The following is a 26001-nucleotide window of genomic DNA, read 5'->3' as shown; positions in this document are numbered from 1 at the left end:
TTTTTAATACACTTATTTTTGATCAGTCATTAGATAAAAATTCATGGTAAAAACTTTTCACTTTTCAGTTACTACATGATTTCCTAGTGCACTTGATCCGTATCTAGGGATGGATGGAGTGTATAGGGCTATTTGAAACTGTTTTTATTTTATTATTTTAAAAATTAATATTTTGTGAAACATGTTTTGAGAATAAAAAAATAATAAAAATAAGCATTTTTTTTATTCTTTTTTATTTTTCAGAACAATAATTTTAAAATACCTGAAAGTTGTTTTTCTTTTTCCATTCTTTAGAATAATATTTTATTTTTTTATTTTTTAAAATACTTTTTAAAAATACATTATTAAATAAATTTTTTTATTTTAAAGGGTAAAAAATTATTTTTAAAATAAGTTGTCAAAAGAGCCTTATAAGTCCGTTCCATTCAGTGCCTCCCCAGTAAGCAACTGTACAGTCATAGACGTACCTTTACTGCAAAGAAAATTTTCTCTCGTTAAGTTGTAACCTCACTGCCACCAAGCTTCCTTCATTATTCCTCAATTTGGAATAATAATTAAAAAAAAAAAAGTTAGAACCCCGCATCACTTTGAGAACTTAGTTTTGTCTTTTTATTGACCATAAACTTGATGGAATTAGATGCATTAATATGCTCTGATTTGTCTTTGCTAATTTTATTGTATGAGATTTTCAATACTTTTTTAAAATCAAGTTCTTATTTTAAAGAAGAGTTGGTGAGCTTTTTATACCCTAAACTATTATGCAAATAACATATTAGATTTTAAACATTGAAATGTGCAAAAAATATTATCAACTTCTAAATTCTAAGCACCTGAAACATCGACGTTAACTTAGAGAAAATGATTGTTACTTTTGTAATTGTGTGAAGCCTAGTTGTACATTGATATATTACTTATCTTGACCCTTAAAAATAATGGCTATTTTCTTCAGCTTAATGATAAGGTTTTATACACTTGAAATGTAAAAGTTGAAAAAAATTTATATACATTTTAAAAGTTTAGGGTTAAAGATGATATTCGTGTAATAGTTTAGAATGGATATTCATTGAATCTTTAAAGAATTTTGAGCTGGATAAACAAAATTTCAGTAATCATTTTTTATATTGTTTAATGTTTTAATAAATTTAAATTTTTCCTTATATATTGTATGCATTGAAATGTATAGTCTTTTGTTTTGAGAAAATATTATTCGAATTATTATATATAAAGGTATCATTTAAAAATATTATACAATTTTTATGGTATCAAATATCATAATTAACCTGTTCCTATCATGCAAGTAGCATAAAAAGATAAGGCTTTTTATGAATGAGGGGTGATGCTATAAATTTAGGATAGGACCATTATGTTCTTTAATTACGACAAAATTACTATGAGATTATTCGTAAATGTAAAATTATTTTTTAGTTTTAAAAGTAAAATTATTATTTTTAGTTTTAATATTATTATAACATGTTATTTACACAAAAAGCTAGAGTTTAAATTGGTTTAGACTGTAATATTGAAATGATCATTTAACAAAATATCAATCTTGAATAGACAATTTATACACCCCACTACCTACCTATGGTCGACAAGGGAACCAAATTTTTCCCCTTAAAATGCTACCAATAAAAAAAATCCCCTAAAAAGGGATATTTTAAAATAAGCCGAGTAAATAGTACTTAAAATCCTTTAATTTGATATTATTCTTGTCAATGTACTGAAAATTGGACAAACCAATTAGGGCACCAGTTTAATTCTAAGTATCAACGTCTTAGTTAAAATCATTGGTACAAATAATTAATTGATAAAATAAAATTTATAACAAATCATATTATTAAAAATTCCTCCATTTCTTATTTATAAAGCAAAGAAAAGGAAATTTTTTATTTCTATTTACAAGGCATGTTATTAAATTTTTATTACAAAATTTTTCTAATTTCTTATAAAGTGTTGGTGAAAAAAAATAATTTATTAAAATAAGTTTAATAAATTTTAATAAAAATAAAATAAAAAATTTATTAAAATTTTGGACAAATGTAATCAGAAAACAACTCGACAGGCGAATTTGGGGGCCGACATTGTCATGTGAGCATTGTCGTGTATAGATGCTAATAGTAGCGCTTGCTGGTAGTGGTCTCATTTTGTTATTAAAAAAAAAAGTTTTGAAGTTTTTTTTTTTCTTCTGAGGAGGATTCTCTCATATTTCCTTTTCATCTTTTTCTATTTTTTTCCTCTTTTTTAATTATTAGATTAAAATTTAGATGACTCAAAATTAATTTCCTACAAAACTCTTATTAAATTGTTAAATGACAAGAAAAGATAAATAATTAAATTCAAAATGCCAAAATTTAATTTGAATAGTTCAAAATTATAATAAAAAATCAAATAAAATGATATATTTTATAAAAAATTAAATCCAAACCGTTTAAAATATTAATTTTCAAGGTTATTAAAGAAAGATGAGGCCAAGGTGATGTGAAGAAAAGAAGACAAAATTCTCTCCCCTTTTCTTTTATTTTTGTAAAATATATTAGAAGTGATTTTTAAATAGGATTGAATAGAATAATATTTTTTTATTTTTATATAATATATGCAATGTAACTCATCAAATTAATATTGCTATCATCAATATCAATATAATTTTAAAATATAAATTATTCTATCTATTATAAGTTATAAAACACTTTTGAGAGAGATTTAATATCTCAAAATATAAAATACTTTGGGAAAATTAATATTTCATTAAATAAAATTATTTCAATATTCTATCTTTCTATTTAATTTTCATTCCTATTTATTTTTAATATATTAAATGAAATATCTTTTTCAAAATTTATATTTTTATTTAAAATAAATAAAATTATTAAGTAAATGGGTATATGTAAAATTTTGTTCAAAAATATTTCGACAGAAAGTGTATAATAATTTAAATTTAAATAATGTCATTGTTGTTCGGTGGATGAAGCAACATAATAGTTACATTAAAATTTATACTGAAATGATGAAGCGATTTTGAGTTTATATAAGTCAGTCTCCTGTAGTGCCTTCCCAGTAAGCAACTGTACAGTCACAGACATACCTTTACTGCAAAGAAAATTTTCTCATTAAGTTGTAACCCGACAACCACTGACCTCCCTTCCATTACTCCTCAATTTGGAAAATCACTTTGAGAACTTAGTTTTGTTTTTTATTGACCATAAACTTGATTGAATTGGATGCATTAATATACTCTGATTTGTCTATGATAATTTTACTGTATGAGATTTTCACTGCTCGTTTAAAATCAGGTTCTTATATTAAAGAAGGGTTAGTGAGCTTCATATACTCTAAATTATTACGCAAATAGTATTTTGGATACCAAACTTTTGAAATGTATAAAAACTTTCATTAATTTTAAATTTTGAGCATTTCAAACCTTGTTGATAAGTTGAAAAAATTGTTGTTGCTTTTATAATTGTGGAGCCTAATCACATGTGATGTATTATCTATCTTAACTCTTAAAAATAATGATTGTTTTCTCCATCTTGATTGTGGGATTTCACGCACTTAAAATTTAAAAATTGAAGATTGCTTTTTCATATTTTAAAATTTGTAGTAAAAGATGCTATTCGTATAATAGTTTAAAGATGATGTTCATTAACTCTTTAAAGAATTTTGAGCTAGATAAACAAAATTTCAGTAATCATTTTTTATATTATTTAAAATTTTCCTCATATCGAAATGTATAAACTTTTGTTTTGAGAAATATTATTCAAATTTTGTTGCATAAACGTATCATTTTAAAAATGCTATACAATTTTTATGATACCAAATATCAAAATTAACCTGTTCCTATCATACACGTAGCATAAAAAGATTAGACTTTTTATGAATGTGGGGTGATGCTATAAACTTAGGATAGGAACATTATGTTCTGTAATTATGACAAAAATATTATGAGATTATTAATAAATGTAAGATTATTTTTTAGTTTTAATATTATTATAACATATTATTTACACAAAAAGCTAGAGTTTTATTGGTTTAGACTATAATATTGAAATGATCATTTAATAAAATATCAATATTAAATAGTTAATTTACACACACCCCCCCTACTTGCTGATAGCTAACAATGCAACTAAATTTTTTCCCTTAAAATGTTACCCGAAAAAAATTCCTCTTAAAAGTGATATTTAAAAATTAAGCCGAGTAGATAGTACTTAAAATCCTTTAATTTTATATTATTCTCATCAATGTACTGAAAATTGAACAACCAGTTAAGGCACTATTTAATACTATGCATCAATGTCTTAGTTAAAATCATTGGTACAAATAATTAATTAATAAAATAAAATTTATAACAAATCATACTATTAAAAATTCCTCCGTTTTTTATTTATAAAGCAAAGAAAAGGAATTTTTTATTTCTATTTATAAGTGATGTTATTAAATTTTTATTACAATTTTTTATTTCTTATAAAATGTTAGTGAAAAAAATATATTATTAAAATAATTTTTATAAATTTTAATGGAAATAAAATTAAAAAATTATTAAAAGTTTAGACAAAATTAATCAGAAAACTACCAGAGGTGAATTGGGCGGCTGACATTGTCATGTAAGCATTGTCATGTATGGATGCTAATGGTAGTGCTTGCTAGTAGTGGTCTCATTTTGTTATTAAAAATAATAAGTTTTAAGTTTTTTTTTTGAGTGGATTCTCTCAAATTTCCTTTTCGTCCTTTTCTATCTTTTGTCATTTTTTTATTATTAGATCAAGATTTGGATGATTCAAATTTAATTTTCTATAAAACTATTATTAAAATATTAAATGATAAGAAAAGATAAATAATCAAATTCAAAATGCTAAAATTTAATTTGAATAGTTGAAAACTATAATAAAAACCAAATAAAATGATATATTTTATCAAAGAAATTCAAATATTAATATTAAATGTTATTAAAGGAAGATGGGGAAAGATGATGTGAAGGAAAGAAGAGAGAATTCTCTCCCCTTTTCTTTGTTCTTATAAAATATATTAGGATTGATTTTTAAATAGGATTAAATGGAATAATAATTTTTTAATTTTATATAATATATGAAATGTAACTCATCAAATTAATATTACTATCATCAATATCAATATAATTTTAAAATATAAATTATTTCTTCTCGCCCAAATTTGTGAGACAATTTTGAAGGAAATTTCACATCTAAATATAAAATATTTTAAGAAAGATTAATGTTTAATTAAATAAATTTATTCTAATATTATCTTTCTCTCTTTCTATTTAATTTTTATCCCTTCTTTTCAATATATTAAATTAATAATATTTTTAAAAATTTATATTTTTATTTTAAATAAATAAAATTGTTAAGTATATTTAATAAGATTTATTAGTACATGAAATTTTATTCAAAAATATTTTATAATTTTTTTAAAAAAATGGAGTACTATATCATCATAAATTATTATCCCACACCCATGAATACTGGGACCCATCCTAGTCAAATGATTAATGCCAAACATTAAAAAGCTTTAATGGGGGAATCACTCATTCAGTTCATTAAATATACTAATTTAAATTTAAATATTGTCATTGTTGTTCGGTGGAATGAAGCATCATAATAGTTACATTAAAATTGATACCGAAACTATGAAGCGATTTCGAGCTTATATAAGGAAGTCCCATGAAGTGCCTTCCCAGTAAGCAATTGTACAGTCACAGACGTACCTTTACTGTAAAGAAAATTTTCTCTCGTTAATTAATTACCAACTTACTCACTTTATATATAATTATATCTCCTCCCTCTCTCTCTCTCTCTCGTGAAACCTTACCTCTCTGCATTTCCTTCCATGGCTTCCTTGGCCGTTCAATAAAGCAAAAGCCTTTAAAGATATTATTAGCTTTTGCAGGTTCTGAGAATGGGTTGGCTGATTAAGCTTTTGGGTTTCTGCATATGGGTGTTCTTCGTGACCTTCAGAATCAACACTGTCAATACACTGAACGAAGAAAGAGGACATGAAGCTTCACAAGGCATGGTTTTTATCAATGGGAAATCTTCAATCGGTAATATCGATGAGGATTTTGTCTGTGCCACTCTGGATTGGTGGCCTCCTGAGAAATGTGATTATGGAAGATGTAGTTGGGATCATGCTTCTCTGCTTAATCTGGTATTCATTCTTCTTCCTCTTCAAGATTTCAAATGGTTTTTGAATGAATCTCTGTATCAGAACTTGTCTGGTTCATGCTGCATTTTGCAGTGCCGTTTTTCCATTTCTCGATGTCGTCGGACTTTGTGTCTATCTAGGATCTCGTAGCTCAGCTCCAAAACGATTCCAGTCAACTTTTTTTCTGTTTCTTGTTTCAGTTTTGCTTTTAAAAGTAACAATGTCATTTTCTTCTCATTGCTAAGTAACGTATTAATAACTTTCTGACCTCGTAATGTTGAAACATTGTATCGATTACTTTCTTTTCAGTTTTTTTTCTGTCTTTCTCATTGCAATAATCTAAGACCCACCATCATCCCTAGATTCTGTTTCAGTAGGATTTAATGAAATCAATATATCAGTACATGATCTAAACTTTCTCTGTAAATTGCTTCGGATTCTAAATTCTCATCTCCTTCATTTTCTTGTGCAGGACCTTAATAACAGCATTTTCTTAAATGCCGTAAGAGGTACGGATGAATTTTTCATCTCATCATTCTCATAAATTGCAACATCTTCTCTTAAATTCTGTACTGAAGACATTGTACTCTTGTTTGAACCATTGTTTATGATTGTTCAACAGCATTTTCGCCGTTGAAAATAAGATTAGGAGGCACTTTGCAAGACAAGGTCATATATGATACTCCAGATAATCGACGACCTTGTACTCATTTTGTTAGAAACACTTCTGAGATGTTTGGTTTCACTCAAGGGTGCCTTCCAATGCCCAGATGGGATGAGTTGAACAGCTTCTTCAAGAAATCTGGGTAACAATCACTTCTTATTCCTATAAAATTGTTTCCTCTGTTTTTTTTTCCCCTTCTTTTTCTTGCTCATTTTCTTGGGGCTAAATAGAAAATGATTTTGTTTACTAGGGAACCTTTTTTTTAACAATTTAACTTTATTAATAATAGTAGGCTTATTTCAGGGCTAAGATTATATTTGGATTGAATGCTCTACAAGGAAAGTCATTAAAATCTAATCCTGCCAAAGGACCTTGGAATTACACAAATGCTGAATCCTTTATCCGTTACACTGTCAGCAAGAACTACACCATTCATGGCTGGGAGCTTGGTAAGTATTCACAGTTTTCTGTAATGCTTGTGTTATAGAAGAATTTCTTTCTTTCTTTTTTGTTTAATAAATCAAGTGTTGGTGAGTTGGATCATAGCTGCTCACAAGGGCTAAAGCAGGCCTCAATACTTACAGATTACTAACCAACAAGGTCTTTTTATAAACAGTAAGACTTGAAGTCTTGAACCAACAAGGCATATGGAATTGTTCTTTTACATGCTAGGAAACACCGATTCAGATACCATGACATAACATAATCTCAAGTGTTCATGTATCCAACACGTGTTTGATATTGACACGATGGCTTCTTCTGGTCGAAGGGATAATTTAAAAGAAGGAACACATTTTCTTTTTCTTTTGCCAGGCAATGAACTGAGTGGGAATGGAGTAGGGATAGGCATTGATGCAGATCAATATGCATCTGACACAGCCTCTTTAAGAGACATAGTTCAAAGGGCTTACAAAGATATTGAGCCTAAGCCACTGGTCATTGCACCTGGAGGTTTCTTTGATGCACATTGGTTCAAAGAATTTATTTCCAAATCAGGCAAATCTCTGGATGTTGTCACCCACCACATTTATAACCTTGGTCCAGGTACTTCTCACCTCATCAATCATTATCAAACATTTAGAAATTGTTTGTTCATAAGTTTTATCTTAATGCATCATTGGCCAGTGATTTGTTGACTGCTTTCAAGTCCATCGAATTTTTATGTGAAGGGATGTGCTAGAGATTATACTAAACTATTTATGGCTCTCCATTGATCATACAGGTGTTGATGATCACCTTATAGAGAAGATTCTGAATCCTTCATATCTTGATGGAGAGGCTAAGACCTTCAGCGGCCTCAAAGATGTACTGAGTAGCTCTGAAACCTCTGCTACTGCATGGGTTGGGGAAGCAGGAGGAGCTTACAATAGTGGCCATCATCTTGTGTCTGATTCATTTGTGTACAGTTTCTGGTAATTAATTCCTCATCACACACGTGCTTGTGCGTGCATACACTTTTTATACTACCTGGGGTTAGTTATGAATTTCTTGTTAATGTTACAACATCTTACTTGCAGGTATTTGGATCAGATGGGCATGTCAGCTTCTTACAACACTAAAACATACTGCAGACAGAGTTTGATTGGAGGGAATTATGGTTTACTCAATACTTCTAACTTCATTCCCAATCCAGATTACTATAGGTATTAAATTTTGCAGATCATACCTTTTTCCTTTCTATTTTTACATGTATTTCTCCTGGTTTCTTATTTATTATTCAGAGAATAAATTATCATGAATCTTAAAATGTTAAGATGCATCTAATATTAAAAAAAAAAATGTCAGTTTCAAATTTAGAATGTTTTTCAGTGGCTATGTGTTTTTCTTACTTACAGTGCTCTGCTATGGCACCGACTCATGGGAAGACGAGTACTGTCAACTAGCTTCTTGGGGACTAAGTTTGTAAGAGCTTATGCCCACTGTGCAAAGCAATCTGTGAGTGAAATTTCTTCATCAGTATGATTATGAAGTTGATTTTCTCCTTACTGAAAGAAAATTTCATAATCCCTATTTACAATAATTAAATACCACCTAACTGTAATGAAATAATTCAGTATACTCACTAAGTGTACATGGCTTTGTTGGAACTCACTTGTGGTTATTCTTAGGTTTCAAATCATGATTAGCTCGATTGTCATCAATTCTGAGAGACATAGAATTGAAAGAGACAATGGATGTAGAGATGAGGTGTGGGCTTAACGCCAAGTCACATTCTATTATATCATTTTCTCTCTAAATGCATAATTGAATGAATGTAGAAGACCCGACATATATTTACACCTGATGGTGACTTGGTGATAGTATGGAAGATACCAAGTCTCACACTAAGTAGTACAGTATGGGATATCTAATGGGATATTTAACTAGGTTGGTTTTCCTACCTCAACAGCCAGCTTTTGGGAAAGCTCAACATATATTATATCTGAATAATTTTTTAACTTTTACAAAACACCAATCATATTAGTGATTGGCTTCGTTATAGAACGAATCATCTACAAATCAGGAAGTTTGTCTTTCTCTCTCTATATGGGGAGAGAGAAAATTTTATTTAAATTTTAAATTTATCAAGAAAACTGAATCTTCAGGTTAGATATGTAGATGACTTGCAGAACTTACTTGAAACTACATTGTGCTGCAGAAAGGGATCACAATACTGCTAATGAACCTGAACAGCACTGCAGTTGAAGCTGAAGTGGGCTTGAACAAGACAGTGAGTTTATGGCACAGAAAGAGTAGTCAAGTTCAAGTTGAAAGATCAAGATTCATTAAGGTGCATCACAATAAACAAAATGGAGCAGCAAGAGAAGAGTACCATCTGACAGCACAAGATGGGAATATACAGAGCCAAAGCTTGGTGCTAAATGGCAACATTCTAAGTATAAATGAAGATGGGGCCATTCCTGGTTTGAACCCTCTTTATGTAAACACTTCAACACCAATAAGGGTTGCTCCTTTCTCCATTGTATTTGCCCATTTACCATATCTTATTCTTCCTGCTTGCAACTAACTTGCTTTCTGTAGGGAAACCAAGAATTTGGTTCCTCTTGCATTGCCCATTGATTCAAATTTCGAGATAGAAACGAATGGAAAATAACTTGTTTTTCATTTTTCTTGGAGAAGAGTAGAGGGTTTAGTTTTTTTTTTTAATTTTTAAAAAATATTCTACTTTTGAGTGAACTGTAGGGACTACCCTATGGATTTTTTTTTTTTTTTAATGCCTCCCATTGTATGATTTCAGTTCATTCAGTTTCTATATTTAACTTCATGCTTCTTTGCTTCTAACAGTTATCTTTTCTGCGGTTAAAGTTGTGAAATTCTAGAACTTGAGTGAATTCATAAGCACGAAACAACGTCATATATAAAATTCTTACTTTCTCTTAATCACAATATAAATCATTATTAATTAATTTATGTTTCTCAACAAATATTGATTAAAATCTTGATTTTATAAAAGTTTCTACATTTTTCCAATCGTGCCTGAATATAATAGATATAACACATTTGATTTATGTAAAACATCCTCATTAATTACTCAATAAAATAAGGATATAATTAATATATATATATATATAAAACACCTACTTAATACCCCATATTGTGGATAGAACAAAGCTTCTAGAAAACGACATATATTATTGTCCAAAGTGATTATATATTTAATTTTTATACTTAAAAGTGCTTGTTTCCTTCAAGATATGCAGATTTTTATATATTATATAATATTAATAGTCAATGACCTTGAAATCTAGTGGCATGTAAGCTCTTCCATAAGTGGAGGATCGTAGTTCAATACTGTTTATAATCTCAAGTTGTTAGTGCCTGCTTCTCTAATTAAAAAAAAATATTATTAATATATTAAAATTTACTTATTTTGATTTGATTAGATAAAATTATAAAAGTCTTTCCAAATATAATCATGCCATTCATATAATTCAAGGTAAGAATATAATTAACATGATTTTGATTATAATAATTGAAAAAATTACTTGTCTCATTTTATAATTCATGACATTCAAGATAAAATTTTTCATAAAATTCATATATAAGTAGTTTTTAAATATAATCAAGTAACTAGTATATGTATATTTTGTTTTATAAATTATCATAGGCTACTTTTATTTGAGATAATATTTACTATAATGTTTATTTAAGTATTTTAGGAAATTCCTAAAGGTTCCAGATTTATACAAAGTTTTTCAAGTATATGATAGAAAAGTTGTGGTGAAATTCTTTTAAAAAGAAAAGAAAATATCATTAAATCAATATGTATGAAGCGCATTTATTTTTGAAATAATCTGCAATATTAAATTTAAAAAAAAAAACCCTTTGATTTAGAAACAGTACTTACTTCTATATCCAAAAATAAAGTACTTCATCAAAACACATATAGCATCAATATATCAATATATCATGCAAAATTTATATCAAACCACATCATTTATGCTATTATAATTTATAACCACTTTTCAAACACTGAAAGAAACATTAAAAAAAAAAAACCGTCTCAATTATATGATAATTATGTAATAGGAAGTTTTACTTTAAATTGTTCACGATCTTTTTAATACACTTCCATAAAACAACTCAAGTAAGAGGGTGTTTGGACTTTGAACCAAACCACATTTCTCTTGCATCAAAACGCAAAAGCAACTTGTGTTTAATTAAGTCTCTTTGATTTGTAAACCTGTCTAATTATATGATAATTATGTAATAGGAAGTTTTACTTTCAATTTCTTAGTGTTGATTGAAATTATATTTCATATAATCGTTTTAATACACTCCCTCAAAACCACTCAAGTAAGAGCATGTTTTGGACTATGAACCAAACGACATTGCTCTTGCATCAAAACGCAAAAGCAACTTGTGTTTAATTAATCAAATTCATTAAAAAGAGAAACATAAATAAATTCAATTTGGCCGCATCAGATTCCCACCCTTCAAAAAGAAGAAGAAGAAGAAAAAGAAAAGAAGGGCCGTTTAGCGAAACCTTTTCACATGTCCCTCTGTTATTGCCAGTTTGTCACTGGCTTAACGTACGTACACAGAATCTAACGTCTACCCTAAGCTACGGCGTTCCACTCGTAATTTCCTATTAATATATAAATAAATATTTATTTATTTCATCAACCTTGAAACCTAAAACACACCAAATGGAAAGCCCGGTTGATGAAGAATAACACCTAACATTGATAAGAAAATCACAATATATCTTTGACTTTCCAGAGATTTGCAACACCTAACACAAGATTTGGTGGCCAAATCATCGTCATCATTCATCTATTCAAATGCTGCTACAAGCTTAAAGCCGGGGAAAAAAAAATCATTCACCAAGGGAAAAAAAAATACACCTATATATATATATTAATGCCATTTCCCTTTTCCGCCATTTCTACTGGACGAAAATCAGATGACCCATTTGTACAAAAAGCAATATACGCCTTCTCCATTGCCAAAAGCTCAGGGAAGATTGAGATTTGCTCTATTTCTGAAGCTGTATTCAGAACTATGAAAGAATGAAAGAAGTATCATTCTTGCTCTGAAAAATTCTGAGGCTTACTGCTGGCAAACACCAACCATATTAACGTGCCAGTCAAGTAGAAGAAGATTGATGGCGCAAATAGTGATATCTACAAGATGAACTTTAGATCAAACACAGAATATATTAACACAACACAGTAAGGGGAAAAAAAATCTAGTGAGGGGAGACTCACACTCCATGAATGAGTTGAATCTAAAAGATAACCAGTGAGGGCCACACCCACAATTCCAGGTATTGCCCCAACAGTGTTAGTGATACCCTGAGGAACAGACAAAAGGAATGATTAAGGAAATCAGATATTAATCTCAAACCAAATGTTCAGTTATTTTACTAATGAAAAGAATGAATTAATCTTTAGTAGTACGCAGTAGTTTAGATGTAGCAACATGCATATGCCAAAACCTTTCAAGGGGTTGCTGTTAATTGATCCCAGGTTTGAAACTAATTATGTTATGGTTGGCCTATAACTGAAAGTAGAAGAGTTGAAGTGGAACGTTGTCAGCTGGAAAAAGTAGACACCACCAATAGGTGTTGGTCCTAGTGGAAGAGGTTATAGTTGCTTAAATACGAGTTTGTGTGAATGCATAAAACGCCCTTGGAGAGCTATCTCTAATTGGGCCCAACGATGCTCACATTTGACCCAGTCAAATGGCTATATTCAAAATACATATACATATATATAAACCCCTCAATCTTGCAATTGGAGCAAAACTTCATCTAACAGGTAGTTACAAACCATCACTACCAAGGCCTTCATGTAGTTAGCTAAAACAGATGTTGCTTCCCTGCAGGAGCTGCACGGTGTTGCAATGTGGGGGGAAAATTTTGATGGGCATGGGTGGGCTCCACAGCCCATCTTTCTCTCACCATTGCACCGTGCAGCTGCTACAGACAATCAATTCGTAGCTAAATCGTTTGATATGCTTCACAAAGGAGGGAAATTTGTTGTGTTTTCATGATTACGTGATACGTTTTCATTACTTCTTAAAGTAGGGACAAAGTGTCATTCCACACCCCACCAACCTACGATGCCACCCCCCCCAAAACATTCCTTTCCACCATATGAAGGATGTTAGGAGATGTTTGATACATGAAATGAAAAGGAGAATGAACTGACTAAAAGTAATTTGATGAAAAGTTACGTTTGTGTCCCTACTTTTAAAAGCATTAAAAAAGATATAACAGTTCAGTAATAATATCAAGTACATAATAATTAAAAAAACTTTTCCTTCCCCATCTTCTTTTCCATTGTCAAACGAAAGTACCCTCAAGTAATATGAGAACCTAGAGAAGGCAATTTTAAAAAGGAAGAGAATCATATCGCGTCTCTTGACAGCATATGGTCTCTAGTTAAAAAAAAAAAAAATTTACAGGGCAGCATCTTGCTAACAATTCAAGAATAAGGATGGATGCGCGTAGACTAATGAGTATAAGAACTTGAGATAGCATTGCCAGAAAAGATATTTATTTTTAGGAATAGGGATCATTCACTGAAAGCACCATCTCATATCCATTAATTTTTTGGTACAAGAGATGAAGAAGTGTACGGACATACCAGAAGAATACTCGCATATTCAGGTGACATGTCTTGATGGGTACAATAAAGTCCTGCATAAGCGCACATATTTAAACAGTCCAAAACTAAACGGAGAGAGACGATCAGACTAGTTATATGAAATAAATTTGCAGGATTCTTGGGTACCTGACAAGGCAAAGCTTGAGAGGGCTAGGCCAACCGTTAGAATGCCCACAATCTCCCAAGGTGGTAACCCTAGATCCAGTGAGGACAGAGTCATGCAGATTGCAGGAGACAAAAATGCAATTGATTGGCAGATCTTTCGAACCTTTTATTTAGAAATTCAGACAGCCAGGAAATTATTATTGAAGTCAAAATCTAAATACTACTAAGTTGTCGCTGACATGTCTGCAAATCAAGTAATAAGTCACAACAAATGCTATTGAGAAGTGCTTGGTCAGTATGGCCAAAGCTAAGTAATTTCTCCACAATAAATGAAATTGCACTTCTGTTAAATTTATGCTGTCAAGCATATATTGAGGAAATATATTGATATGAGAAATGTGATTTCTAGTTCTATACCAATCAACTATCGAAGTTTTAGAAGATAAACAAGAAGTAAACTAATAATCTTGTAATCCCTCTCATACCGTTGTAGTTTCAACTCCTCTAGAAATCAAATTGTCAGCTAACTGAGCTGCAGCATTAGTCACAAATATTGAAGCTAATGGTGGAAGAATAGACACCTGAAATGATCAAGAACTCAAAATTGTTGGAAACCAAGTGATAAACAATGGTACCAAATGGAAAATTATGTCCCTAATGATGGGAAATAACTATGTTACAACTGCAACACTATTAAGATTGAATTCTCATTACGGCATTTGTTTAACATAAACTAGCCTGCCTTCTGATATGTTTCGTAATTCTATAATCTTTAGCTCCCTAAATTGTCTTTTACAGGTAGATCATTAACCTCTAAAACGCTAATTATATCTCTGATGGCTAGATATAGCTCAGGAAGTGCCTCTTGTGCTCTCTCCCTTCCTCCCCCCCTCTCTCTCCTCACCACTTCGTCATCAAACTGGCAGTTTTCTGCCAAGGGCATTATTAAACGGCAGCCATCTAAGCAGTACAAATAAACATAGTTTCAATTGAACTTTTCACATTTCAAACTGTATACCAACAGAATCATGATCTTCTTTGATCTCTATTTCAAATTTGATTTACCTATTTCAAACTGTATACCAACAGAATCAAATCCCAAGAATAAAAACTGAATTTTTTTCTTCGTGAATGCTTGAGGTGATTGTGTTGGCAGAGAGAAAAATAAAAATTCCAATCAGTCTTACCCATGCAGCTTCGGTAAGGTTTAGATTCAGCTCCTCACTGCATCACATATAGATAGTAGAATTAAAACTTCCATGGAGGAAAAGTCGAAAAAAATAGAACTAAAACGCTCTGCACCAGTTTAAAATTATAAAATTTATGTGTGAAAACGATGATCATGTTTTAAACCATAAAATGTAAAATCTCTAGAAGGATTCTTTCTTCATTAATTACTAAGCAAAAGAAATGGCAAACAAATAAAAACAAAATTAAGCTTAAAAGTGTTTGTCAGTTATTTGGATCAGTGCCATATCTTCAAGCATACATTAGACCTTTCCCAAGGCCCTTGGGTGGGGGGAGCCAAGTAGGCACAAACAGGTAGTTCCAGCTCTTGCCAAGGCAACAACGATTAGCAGTGCAACTAGAAAGCAGTTTGGAACTGACGCATTTTATATCACAGCCCCATCAAAGCACCACAGTGATTGTCAACTTAACACTTCTTTCACATGGAGTTTTTAACAAAAAATCAATAACAACAACAACAACAAGCCTTTATCCCACTAGGTGGGGTCGGCTACATGGATTGCAAGACGCCATTGTGCTCTATCATTTATCAAGCTTTTAGAAATATTATTAATTAAGAGATCACGTTCAACAACTTCCAAGAGTGTTCTCTTAGGCCTTCCTCTACCTCTCTTAATCGGACTCAAAGTTATATGTTCCACTCTTCTCACTGGTGCCTCCCTTGGTCTTCTTTGTACATGCCCAAACCATCTCAATCGATTTTCTACCATTTTTTCCTCAATAGGTGCCACCCTCACTTTTTCACGTATGTGCTCATTTCGAATTTTATCTTTACGTGTATGTCCGCACATCCATCGTAACATTCTCATCTCTGCTACTCCAACTTTATGCTCTTGCTGTCCCGTTAGAGCCCAGCATTCACTACTATATAACATTGCCGGTCTGATAGCAGTACGATAAAACTTTCCTTTAAGTTTATTAGGCACCTTACGGTCACAAATAACTCCTTTAGCTTTTCTCCAATTAAACCACCCAGCTTGAATTCTATGTGAAATATCTCCACTGATTTCGCCATCATTTTGAATAATGGCCCCCAAATATCTAAACTTTTCCACTTGAGGTATAATTTGATCTCCCAATTTCATTTCCAAATTATTTTCGAATAGTCCTTTACCAAATTTACAATATAAATATTCCGTCTTACTTCTACTCAGACGAAAACCTTTCGACTCCAATGTCCTCCTCCATAACTCAAGTTTGCAATTAACCTCTTCTCTTGTCTCTGCTATAAGAACTATATCATCCGCGAAGAACATACATTTCGGGATTTCCTCTTGAATATGTTCCGTCAAAACATTTAAAATCAAGTTGAACAAATAAGGACTCAGAGATGATCCCTGATGTAGTCCAATCTTTATAGGAAAATTTTTTGTTTGACCACTAGGTGTTCTTATACTAGTTTTTACCCCCTCATACATATCTTGTATGGCTTTAATATAAGCAATCCGTACTCCCTTTTTTTCCAACGCTTTCCAAAGCACTTCTCTTGGTATACGGTCATAAGCTTTTTCCAAATCAATAAAAACCATGTGTAGATCTTTATCTTTACAACGATACTTTTCCATTAATCCCCTTAGTAGATAAATCGCCTCTGTAGTTGATCTACCTGGCATAAAACCAAATTGATTCTCAGAAATACTTGTCTCCAATCTCAACCTGTGCTCAATTACTTTCTCCCACAATTTCATTGTGTGGCTCATGAGTTTAATCCCTCTTTAGTTAGTACAATTCTGAATATCTCCTTTATTTTTATAAATAGGAATTAATGTACTTCTCCTCCACTCATCAGGCATTTTCTTGGACCGTAAAATCATATTAAATAACTTAGTTAACCATCTCACCCCTTCTTCACCTAAACATTTCCATGCTTTGATAGATATACAATCAGGTCCGTTGGCTCTACCATTTGTCATTTTCTTAAGAGCTTCCTTTACCTCCTTATCACGTATTTTTCGATAGAATGACAAATTTTGTTCTCCTTCACCAGTTACTAAATCCTCCAAGTTACTAGATGAATCCTCTCCATCATTGAAAAGTTTAGAAAAATAAATCTCCCATCTATTTTTAATTTCATCATCTATAACTAAAATTCTTCCCTCTTCATCCTTAATACACCTTACCTGTTCTAGATCTCTTGATTTTCTTTCCCTACTCTTGGCAATCTTATAAATATTTTGCTCTCCTTCCTTCGTCTTAAGGTTCTTATAAAATTCTTCAAAAGCTTTAGAACGAGCTTCACCCACAGCTCTCTTAGTTTCCTTCTTAGCCATACGGTACCTCTCCCAATTTTCCTCATTGTTACACAAATGTATGGCTTTAAAACAGTTCTTCTTATACTTGATTTTGTCCTGTACACTATTATTCCACCACCAAGACTCCTTATCTCTCGGACCAGAACCTTTCGATTCTCCCAAAACTACTTTTGCAACCTCCCGTATCTTTTTAGCCATATTCTCCCATATGATGTTAGCACTTCCTTGAGAATCCCAAATTCCTTTATCCAAAAGATTTCGCTTGAAAATATCTTGCTTCTCACCTTTTAATTGCCACCACCTAATCCTTGGTGTTACTACTTGTCGACGTTTTTGGATTTTACTCATAATACACACATCAAGGACTAGGACCCTATGTTGTGTCGTTACAGCATCTCCGAGGATCACCTTACAATTTTTACAAAGTTTTCTATCTGTGTTCCTAACCAAAAGAAAATCAATCTGCGACCTTGAGGCTCCACTTTTGTAAGTGATGAGATGCTCATCTCTCTTCTTGAAACAAGTGTTGGCAATCTTAAAATCATACGCCAATGAGAAATCAAGAAGAGTTTGTCCTTCATTGTTTAGCTCTCCAAAACCAAAACCACCATGCACCCTCGCATACTGACCAGCTTCCCTCCCGACATGCCCATTAAAGTCTCCTCCAATAAAAATCTTTTCACTCTGTGGTATGTGTCGAATCAACCCCTCCAGATCCTCCCAAAATAATTCCTTAAGACTGGCTTCTGTCCCGACTTGCGGCGCATAAGCGCTAACAATATTAACAGTCTCACGTCCAATTATCATTTTTAAAGAAATAATTCTATCTCCAATTCTGCTAACTTCTACAACGTTCTTCTTCCACTCCTTATCTATAATGATGCCTACTCCATTGCGTGCACTTACTTTTCCTGTATACCAAAGTTTGAAACCTTGAATATCCTTAGCTTCTTCTCCACGCCATTTTGTTTCTTGCAAGCAAAGGATATTGATTTTCCTTTGAATCATAACCCCTACAACCTCTACAGATTTACAATTTAATGTCCCAACATTCCAAGTACCAAATCTAATTTTGCTCTTATGGACTAACTTCTTTAGCCGCGTGCGTCCAGAATGACGCGGTAGCCCTTGCTCATTTAACACTACATCCGGGCGCCGATGCTGCGGCTCTAACTCACTTATCAATGTACTCGAGCCATGCAGCGCGTTACTTACGGGCAACGACCTAGCATTAACATTATAACGTCTATTATCCATGTTCATGATAGATTCAACAAATTTTTACATTGGCTGTTGATGGCCTAACACAACCCTCCTCCTTTACCCGGGCTTGGGACCGGCTATAAAAATAGGCGGAGTTTTAACAAAAAATCAATACTAAGCTGAAATCGGTGCAGTCTAAGAAAAGGAGGAACCTAAAAATTAAATTAAAAAAAAAAACTTTATCATTAAAAATATACAGAGGACAGCTACAGGAACTCCTAATTGAGAGAAGTAGATTCCATAGCATTTTTCATCATTTATTATTCACCAAGTCACCTTATTATCCATTCAAAATTTAAAACAAATGAAAAGGAAATTAAAAAATGATTAAATAACCAACACTTATTAAAAGCAACAGGACTCAATTGCAAAGCCCTGCAAGTTTTAAGATGTAAAATACAAAATGCCATCAAGTAGCTTACTCATTTACATAACTTAGGTAAAGAATATGCAATTCCAACTTCTTATATTGATTATTACTATATTAAAGATATTCAGCAAAGCTCCTGAAAATGAAAGATATCAATGATCAATTTTAAGATAAAAAGAAAAAAAAAAGTAAAAAAGAATATAAATAAATCAAATACTTATTGCGGAAAATCTCCAATATCTCTCTAACAACTATTGACAGTAATTCTGAGACATAGGAAACAGGTAGAGAGAGTTAAAGCAGTAGATGTCAACAAGGTACCTAAAATATGTGGGAAGCCATGATAGACAAGTGTAGTGACCCCAGCTACCACAGAAGTGAACATATATCATAGCCCATACAGCTGAACTTCGAAAAAAAGTGCTCCATGGTACATCCTACAGTAGAAAGCATAAAAATGAAGCAAAGGTCTAATTTGGATAAAAGTACCCATTCAAGAAAGGAAGGATTACACCACAAAAAAATAACTGCTGTTCTGCAGTTTAAGAAAGATTTTTCCCCCCTCACTCAGTAATTAGTAATTAAAGTAAAAAGTAAAACTGTCTCAAGTTTCAATGAGATAATTGAATAATGTTGTCATATCAGCTTGACTTCAGAAGAAAAGCCTTCCACGGTAAGTATGGTAATACTCATTCAAGCAGTGAAGGACTTTACCAGAACAGAATTTTTTGTAAAGGCAAAAAGTAAAACCAATAAAATATATCTGGATTAAAAACAACTGCTGTTCTGCAGTTTAAGATTTTTTTTTTTTTAACTCAGTAATAAAGGGCAAAGTAAAAGGGTCCCTAGTTGTTATCAATCAAATAATTGAACAACACTAACATGTCAGAATCGAAGCCCATAAGCAGCATTAATATGTCATTTCCTCTCTGAGAAGGCACAACAATTAAATCCAAATATGCATGTCAAAAAATTATTGATCCATACCTTCCAAGAGTCACTAAATTTTTCTAGAGAGTCATTCCATGAAGGTGGTGGGGTAACACTGCAGGCCACTGAGATGATCAAAGACAAAAGAAGTGAAAAACCAACAGTTAAACCATAAGTAAACATAGGATGAAAGCAAGAATTGGACACTAAAGCAAAAGAAATTTTTCTACAAACAATAATGAACAAGTGGCCTACAGGCTACCCTTCAAACATAGCCCATGAAGAATATGATTACTAAAGTATAGAATGATAAGTCCAATTATATACTGATCAATTTAATGGAGACAATGGTACAGTAGAACAGTGTAGGATGGAATGATTCAGAACAATTATAAATGAAACTTAGATGAGCCAATTCTACAGCCTATAGGGAACACTGAAGTCCTAGTGAAGGCCATACTGTGAGACAAAATTAGCAGCAACAGTAGATAAGTTTGCGCAGGTGATAGATTAACTGTTGTTACAAGCAACGGTATTGGAGGAGAAAGCAAAAGTGATGCATATACTAAGACAAATTCACATCAGTAGGAAGTCAGTAAGAACGAGTTTGAAAGAAATTTCCAAGTCCATGGATTAAAAACAAAAAATAAAAATACAGATTGGATGATAATTAGGACATTAGCTTAATCAAAATCTAACTCCAGCATCCCTTGGCATTTAGCATTAAAGAACTTGATTCTTCAATTAGAAAGGTAGTTGGATCATGAGTTAATTCATAGGCCGCTACTTGGCAGAAGATTGATAAAGCAGATAAAGAGGTAAACAGATTAAGTGCTCACATGAATTAGATTCAGCCACTAAGTCTGTGTCTCTTTCTTCAAGAAATTGAAACCCCCAAAACCTTTGAAATTTATGGCAATAACACACATCAATTTTTCATTAACAGAAGAACTTTACTACGTTAAACCAACTGATGCAATGAAAACCATACAAGTAATTAAGTAATTAATCTTTTCCACTTACCAAGAAATCCCTAAAAGTCCAAATATGTAGAATACTGATTCCCAGCCAAAATGTTGGATAAGGGGAGGAGCCAAAAGAAGCCTGATAGCTAATAATGTGTTAAAGGAGAATTACAAGTTTTTTACTTTTCAACATTAGACTACATGCTATAAATACAAACCCCATAACACTTCCTACACTCAAGCCACCAAATACAAATGCTACAGCCCGTGAGCGCTCCTCCAATGGTATTGTCCTGCAACTCATAATGAATAAAACAAATTAGATGGGGGAGATGTTAAATAATGCAAAATAAAATCAAATTTCTGTCAAAACCACCCCTATTTCTATAAACTTAAAAGATCAATTGCCAAGATTGTGAAGAGGTGGAAAAAAGAAAATATACTGAAAAAATAGTTTGCAAATGCAGCAACCTACTATTTTACAGAGAAGTTTTATATTTCCAAATCATGAGAATCACAAATTTTCTCATTATCTTGAATCAGAGTTTGCACAAGGGCTTCTATTTGGTATAGTATACCCTTAATAGTGCCAAATCAATGCTCGCTTAGCAGGAAATATTAAAGTAGATTTTTCTTTGGGGAGGGGCTGTGGTGGAAAAGGGAGTAAACTGGTTGAAACTACTCATCAAGCTTCAAAGAATTCTTCATAGTGTCCTATATTTCTTGATATTCTGCTTCCAACTAACACCTCCAATGGAAAATTCTCCTTTTTCACAAGGGTTTCTCTAGTCCAATAAATAATTATATTTCAAAAGTTGCAGTACAAGGGAAGTTATAACGGAATGCAGAATAGAGAATGAAGCAGACCAAAAATTATAAATCAAATAAAGGGAGCACTAATCAACCTAAATCATCAATATAAACCAAAATGCACATTGCTTAAGAATGAATACATATAAACATGCCTAGCAATTAGATCAGTGGCTGCTGATGGCGAAACGCCTTCTCCTATCCCAACCTATAAATGAAATGAAATGAAAACAATTAGTAATTGAGAAAGAATAATATGTGCAAGAAATATGTTAAACAACAATTAACCCCCAGAAAGAATCAATAAACAGACCCTAACCGTAGTAAATAGAAAGCCAAATGGAAAAATAAATTTAATGAAGCCAAGACCTTTTGCAAAATTAATCAAGGATCCATGAACATATATTGACACTTGAATATCAGGTAAAAAGGGTAAAGAATTAAACCTACTAACCAAAATTCTTGAAAGGACTAATCCAGGCATATATCCAGCAACAATAGGAACAAGAGCCGTAGCAATTGACCAGGCTAATACCCCAAGCTTGAGAACTTTTCTGAAACAAAAAGAAGGTAGAAGTATAACATCATAAACCTAGAGACTCAACTGAAGTTTTGAAACTTCATCTAAATTCCTGGGCAGAAATTTTATATCAAATTACCTAGATAGTTTTCAAAGTTTGCTTACTTTGTCATGATAATAAGAATAGAATTTTCTAACAACTGACGTAAGATTGTCATCTATTGAGTATCCAGTTTACCAAGTAGATCTTTGCAGAAACAGTACTAAGCAGTTTCCTTATTTCAACAATCATGCTTTTAGAATGAGAAAAGAAAAGAGTCTGGGTTGCCTATATTAGAACCATACAAGATAAGTACGGGGGGCAACAATTAGTATCAAAACGTCTAACGGTGAAACAAAGGACTTTCGTATAAGGATTGGACTATATAAGAGATTATCTTTGAGCTCTTATTTGTTTGACCTGATTCTAGATGTTTTGACTAAAAATATTCAAGAAAAAAAAATCTCCAAATGCATGTTTTTTGTAGATGATATAGTTTTTATTATGAAGACAAAAGAAAAGATTAACTGCAAATTGGAGTTATGAAAGAGGACCTTAGAGTCAAAGGGTTTTTGTCTGAGTAGGAGTAAGACAAAATATTTGTATTGTAATTTTAATAAGAAGTCAGTTAGTAGTAACTTGAAAGTGAGATTGAGAGATCAAATTATACTTTAAGTGAAAAAGTTAAGATATTTGGGAGCTGTTATTCAACATGATATAGAAATTAATGAAGATGTTGTATATAAGATACAAGATGGGTGGTTTAATTGGAGAAACGTTAAAGGAGTTATTTGTGATCAAAATGTACTTAATAAACTTACAAATAAGTTTTATCAAACTGCTATAAGACCAACTATGCTATTTGATAGTGAATGTTCCGCTTTAAAAGGACAATAGGAGCAAAAAGTTGGAGTAGTAGAGATGAAAATGTTGAAATGAATGTGGATGAATACAAGAAGAGATAAAATCCAAAATAAGTATATACAAGAAAAAGTGAGTGTGACATCTATTGAGAGAAAAATAGTAGAAAATTATTTAAGATAGTTTGAATATGTACAAAGAAGGTCGCAGGAGGCACTAGTAAGGAGAGTAAAAAGGATAATCTTGAGCCTAGTAAAGAGGCGTAGATGAGGACCAAAGAGAACACTTATAGAAGTTATTGAATACGACCTTTTAGTTTACAATATTCCTAAGCTTAGTTGATGATAGAGTACAATGGCATCGTGCAATCCATGTAACCCATCCCTCTTAGTGGGATAAAGCTTGTTGTTGTGCTTTCAGAATGAATAAAATGGTCATTAAATCATTCTCATTTATTTTGTCTCAAAACCATAAAAGGGGGGGAAGTGCTTTATTTTTCTTGAAGAATTATATGAAATTTTCCACATTAGATTTCAAGATTCCATTCTGGAACATCAATAGCAAGTTTCTTCTAATGGTTCTCTTTATCTTGATTCTGTTCTCTGCGAACTATTTCTGGAATTAGATCAACTTGAATTTCATCTGCTATACTTTATAGGCTCAATCTTCTTTTTAACTATATGAAACCCTAATTCTAAAAACATACTCACATTTTCACTAATGTTCTATCATCTAGCCCAATTTCTCACATAGGTACCTTCTCAGTGTTTGACACACAAGGCTGACAGAATTATGTCTGACATTGGCGTCCAGAATCCAAATTCATAGAATCAGATGTTATCCCTGTCCAAGACATATTCTTTCATTCGTATATATCATCATAGCACATCGAAAATTCCAATCCATAATTTACAACTTTTATGTAGATTATGTTATGTCTCACAAGCTCCACATATAGTGCATCCTAAGTTGATTGTAGTGTAAGTAAGCCACGTATAACCCTCAATTGAGCACCATCTATTTCTTGAGTTTATAATTAATTTTTACAATTTCATTAAGCCCTATCATTGTCAACACAGCAGAGGATTTTGGATCTGAAAAGTATTCAATATTCTGACTGGTGAAGCACAACGCTAGTTCAGTGCGTTGACATAAGACACCGAACTCTATGCTCGTGTAGGATCATGAGTTGGGCCTAGGCCCACAAGTTTTTATTTATCCGTATATACAAACAAGTTGCAACCCAGCTCCAAAGGGAAAGAAGAAAAGGCTGTTCTTGCTTCTGGAAACTAACCTCCCACCAAATATTTTGGCTAACCAACCCCCAGGCAATTGACTCAATGCATAACCCCAGAAGAATGATGATTGAACCAATCCGGCCACTGATGAATTCCACCCAAATTGATGAGACATTGGGATTATAGCGACACTCAAGTTCACCTGCCCAATCAAGTAACTGATCAATAAAAGCCAGACCCCATAAACAAATGACAAATGAGCACTCTTCTGTAACCTACATATGATAATTCCAGTTAACCCATAATAAAGGGGAAGGCCAGCAACTCACATTTCCAGCAAATTAAACTAAGGAACTATGGGGAAAGATCAATGAGAATGGAGTTCACAAAATTTAGCTTGTGCTTTTAAGAAAAGATAGATGTAAACGAGTGTCATAGCAACCAGCAAAGCAAAGCTTCTAGTTGCCTGCTAATTAACTATAAAACTTACTTGCGGAATTATAAAACAGAACTACAAAAGAGTGATAACCTTATCCATGTTGCAGATAACGAATGCCAGGGACGTCGTACCGATGAGCTTATATCGTTGGGGAAGATTCTTCCAAGGTGGCCAATGGCCATCAGAAGTCACGGCAGACACATTTTGAGCTCCCGAAGGACGCTCCGAATCCAAAACAGAAGCTTTCTGCTCCACTTCGTCGACCCGAAGTCCAGTGAGAACCTTGGCGGCAATTCTATCACTTTCTTCGACATTTTGTTGAGAGCTGGACAAAATTCTGAACTTTAGGCCGTGCTGTGAAGACAAACGGTGCAACTGGCTGCGTCGAAGAGAGGTTTTGCAAACTCGATTGTGCGAAAGGAAGCACGAATGATCTGTTCTGAGTGTAACTTTGGCCATTTTTTTGGTTGACAACTCAAAATTCTAAGGAGACGCGCAGACTAAAACTGGCATAAGTAAACGAAAGAGAGTCTGATTTTGTTTCTGGGTGAAGAAAAATCCAAGGGTGCTTTCGGTTGCCCTGCTCACCAAAAGAGAACCTGAATTCGCCACGCAGGAGCTCATTTGTGGCTCAGACGAAATGGGAGTATTTTAATTTAATATTTTATTTCCTCCCGTTATATATTTTTTTTTTCCGATGAAGGAAAAGAAAAAAAAAACTAAAAACTAAAATCTAACATTCGAGATTAAATTATCAGAGATAAAATCAGGAGGAGATGTGAAGAAGATCACGTCACCCATCTACTTCAAAGCCTCCTTCGCTAATGAATCTACAATGGAGTTGGCTTCTCGGTTGCACCAAGTCAAATCAACAGTCCAATCTCATTGTCTCATGCTCTGGATCTCTACAATGAGGTCACAATCAGGATATTCCGGTTGTTCATCATTCTGTAGCGTCTTGATAGCCTCCATGCAATCCGTCTCCATCCTATCCTTCTCCAACCCATGTCCCAAGCTCTTTTAAG

The 26001-nt window shown here is 32.4% G+C and overlaps 2 protein-coding genes across 2 annotated transcripts; one reads left to right on the top strand and one right to left on the bottom strand.

The window, feature by feature from the left end:
* Positions 1 to 5708: 5708 nt before the first annotated feature.
* Positions 5709 to 10031, top strand: LOC129308109 (heparanase-like protein 3). The gene is made up of 9 exons (XM_054949119.1): positions 5709 to 6159; positions 6629 to 6665; positions 6779 to 6962; positions 7124 to 7269; positions 7634 to 7864; positions 8043 to 8232; positions 8338 to 8463; positions 8656 to 8755; positions 9459 to 10031. Exons 1-9 carry the CDS (start codon positions 5911 to 5913, stop codon positions 9825 to 9827), a joined length of 1632 nt encoding a protein of 543 aa, XP_054805094.1. The 5' UTR covers positions 5709 to 5910; the 3' UTR covers positions 9828 to 10031.
* Positions 10032 to 11983: 1952 nt separating this feature from the next.
* Positions 11984 to 25581, bottom strand: LOC129308714 (probable anion transporter 6, chloroplastic). The gene is made up of 15 exons (XM_054950042.1): positions 25067 to 25581; positions 24594 to 24739; positions 22333 to 22432; positions 22034 to 22086; positions 21287 to 21361; positions 21127 to 21207; positions 20943 to 21004; positions 20161 to 20228; positions 19495 to 19610; positions 15228 to 15264; positions 14526 to 14621; positions 14062 to 14203; positions 13915 to 13967; positions 12532 to 12618; positions 11984 to 12447 (listed from the first exon to the last, which is right to left on the bottom strand). Exons 1-15 carry the CDS (start codon positions 25433 to 25435, stop codon positions 12346 to 12348), a joined length of 1587 nt encoding a protein of 528 aa, XP_054806017.1. The 5' UTR covers positions 25436 to 25581; the 3' UTR covers positions 11984 to 12345.
* Positions 25582 to 26001: the final 420 nt, after the last annotated feature.

Source organism: Prosopis cineraria, unplaced genomic scaffold, assembly GCF_029017545.1.
Source record: "Prosopis cineraria cultivar Desert tree isolate PC_DT_omini unplaced genomic scaffold, ASM2901754v1 PC4, whole genome shotgun sequence".
Classification (NCBI taxonomy): Eukaryota; Viridiplantae; Streptophyta; class Magnoliopsida; order Fabales; family Fabaceae; genus Prosopis; species Prosopis cineraria.
This window is presented reverse-complemented; position numbering and strand designations above follow the sequence as displayed.